General features: G+C 36.8%; 1 protein-coding gene across 1 annotated transcript; it reads right to left on the bottom strand.

The window, feature by feature from the left end:
• Positions 1 to 2: 2 nt before the first annotated feature.
• On the bottom strand, positions 3 to 1726 carry DI09_293p10 (uncharacterized protein; the record flags this gene model as incomplete). Its single annotated transcript, XM_013382700.1, has 2 exons — positions 3 to 73; positions 153 to 1726. Coding segments are annotated over 2 exons (1645 nt in total), but the record flags the coding sequence as incomplete, so codon positions are not given.

The raw sequence follows: 1726 nt of genomic DNA, 5'->3' as shown, positions 1-1726 counted from the left end.
GGCTAAAAAGAAAAGGAGACTAAGAATCGCTTCGGAAACGAAATTTTGGGACAACATGAAATCAAAAACAATCCTGAATCCAATATCGAAAACAAGGTGAATCACCAAAGAGGCGAAATATATGAATGTAAAGAATTGAACAAAAAAATTACTCTTATTTTCTGGTTCTGAAAGTCCAAATAGGTCTCTTAGAAACGAAGGTAGCCCAGGCAAGTAGTTATCTTTATAAAAAAGCATCAGGGATATCGCAGAGAAGAGAAGATTAGAAATCGGCATCGAGGGTTTCAAACTTGTATCCTTCATAGATCCATCCCCGGAAAAGAGTTTGAAGTGTGTCAAACGCTTCTCGGCAACGCCCTGAGCAATAAACCAAAAACCAAAATAGGACAACAAAAAGTTGATTAGACGAGAAATTTTCCATATCAATTCCGCCAATGTATATTTCGCTGCAGGGACAGGGGTGCCGGGTGTGAATGCCGCTACAGGAACAATGGGAGGGACAGGGGTGCCGGATGTGGATGCCGCTACAGGAACAATGGGAGGGACAGGGGTGCCGGGTGTGGATGCCGCTCCTGCACCGGAAGAGGAACTGGCACTCGGATCTTTAGGCTTGAGGGCAAGAAGAAGACCTAGGGAAACTGGGAAAACTCCAAAAAACGCGCTAAGAAAAGGATAGTTTTTCTGATGAATTTCTGACGTATATGCCTGATAGAGCTCTTGAAGCCATGTACCTTTTGTTTTAAACCCTTGCACATCTATAGAGAGATAATCGATAACTGGGGGTAAGATATTGTTATAAATGAGTGAGTTAAACAAAACAAAATAGAGGATGCATGATAAAGCCCACGTCGTAATCATTAAAAAAGACTGATCCCGGATGCTAAGTATGATTTCCTTTATAATCTGCAGATACTTTTTATCTTCATCTCGAATTAAGTTCCAGTATTTATGGTATGCGTCAAGTTGAGTATTGCGAAAATCTTCTTCTGCTGTTTTTGCGATTGTTTCAAAAATTGCATTTTTTGGGTCTTGGTTTGCTTTTTTCCTTGCGTGTTCTGCGGTTTTTTCGGCCGTATTTGCTTTATCTTGAGTATGTAGAGCATTTAAGTGGCTTTGATATTGTTGATGTATCTTTTTGTTTTTTTCTTCATTCTTCTCGATCTCGTTTTCAAATGTTTTGTTTAAGCCTTTTAATTCATGAATTTTTTGTTTAATCTTATTTTCTTTGTTTTTATCTTGATCACTTTCAGCTTTTTTTTTTTCTGAATTTAGAGCGTTTTCAAATTTTTGAATTTCAAGCCTTGCTTCAGATATAGCTTTATTTAATTGAAGTTGAGCATCTAAACCTTCGTCTTTTGCTTCATCTGCTTTTTTTTCAGCTTCTTTAAATTCTTTAAATATTTTTTCTTGAATTTTTTTTCTAAAAAATAGGAAACGGAATTTTCTTTGAAAATTGTTGTATGCTTTCAATGCTGCATGTGTTACTTTTTCAAGTTTGGGGTTATACTCTTTAAATGCTTTGTCTGATTTTTTTTGAGCTTCAAAAACTTCCTTAATTTTTTGATCTACTAAGTCTTCTAGTCTTTTGAGGTCTACTTGGAGGGGTGGGTTTCCTAGGTTTGCTCCTGTGTTTGTTACTTTTTTCCTTCCTCTCTTTCTAGCCTCCAGTGAAGGGACAGAAAAAAAGGCAATCAAAGTTACGAGAAGTAAAAGCTTAAGGAAGTTT

Source organism: Mitosporidium daphniae, assembly GCF_000760515.2.
Source record: "Mitosporidium daphniae strain UGP3 chromosome Unknown contig-293, whole genome shotgun sequence".
Lineage (NCBI taxonomy): Eukaryota > Fungi > Microsporidia > Mitosporidium > Mitosporidium daphniae.
The sequence above is the reverse complement of the archived record's forward strand: the minus strand, read 5'-3'. Positions and strand labels throughout refer to the sequence as shown.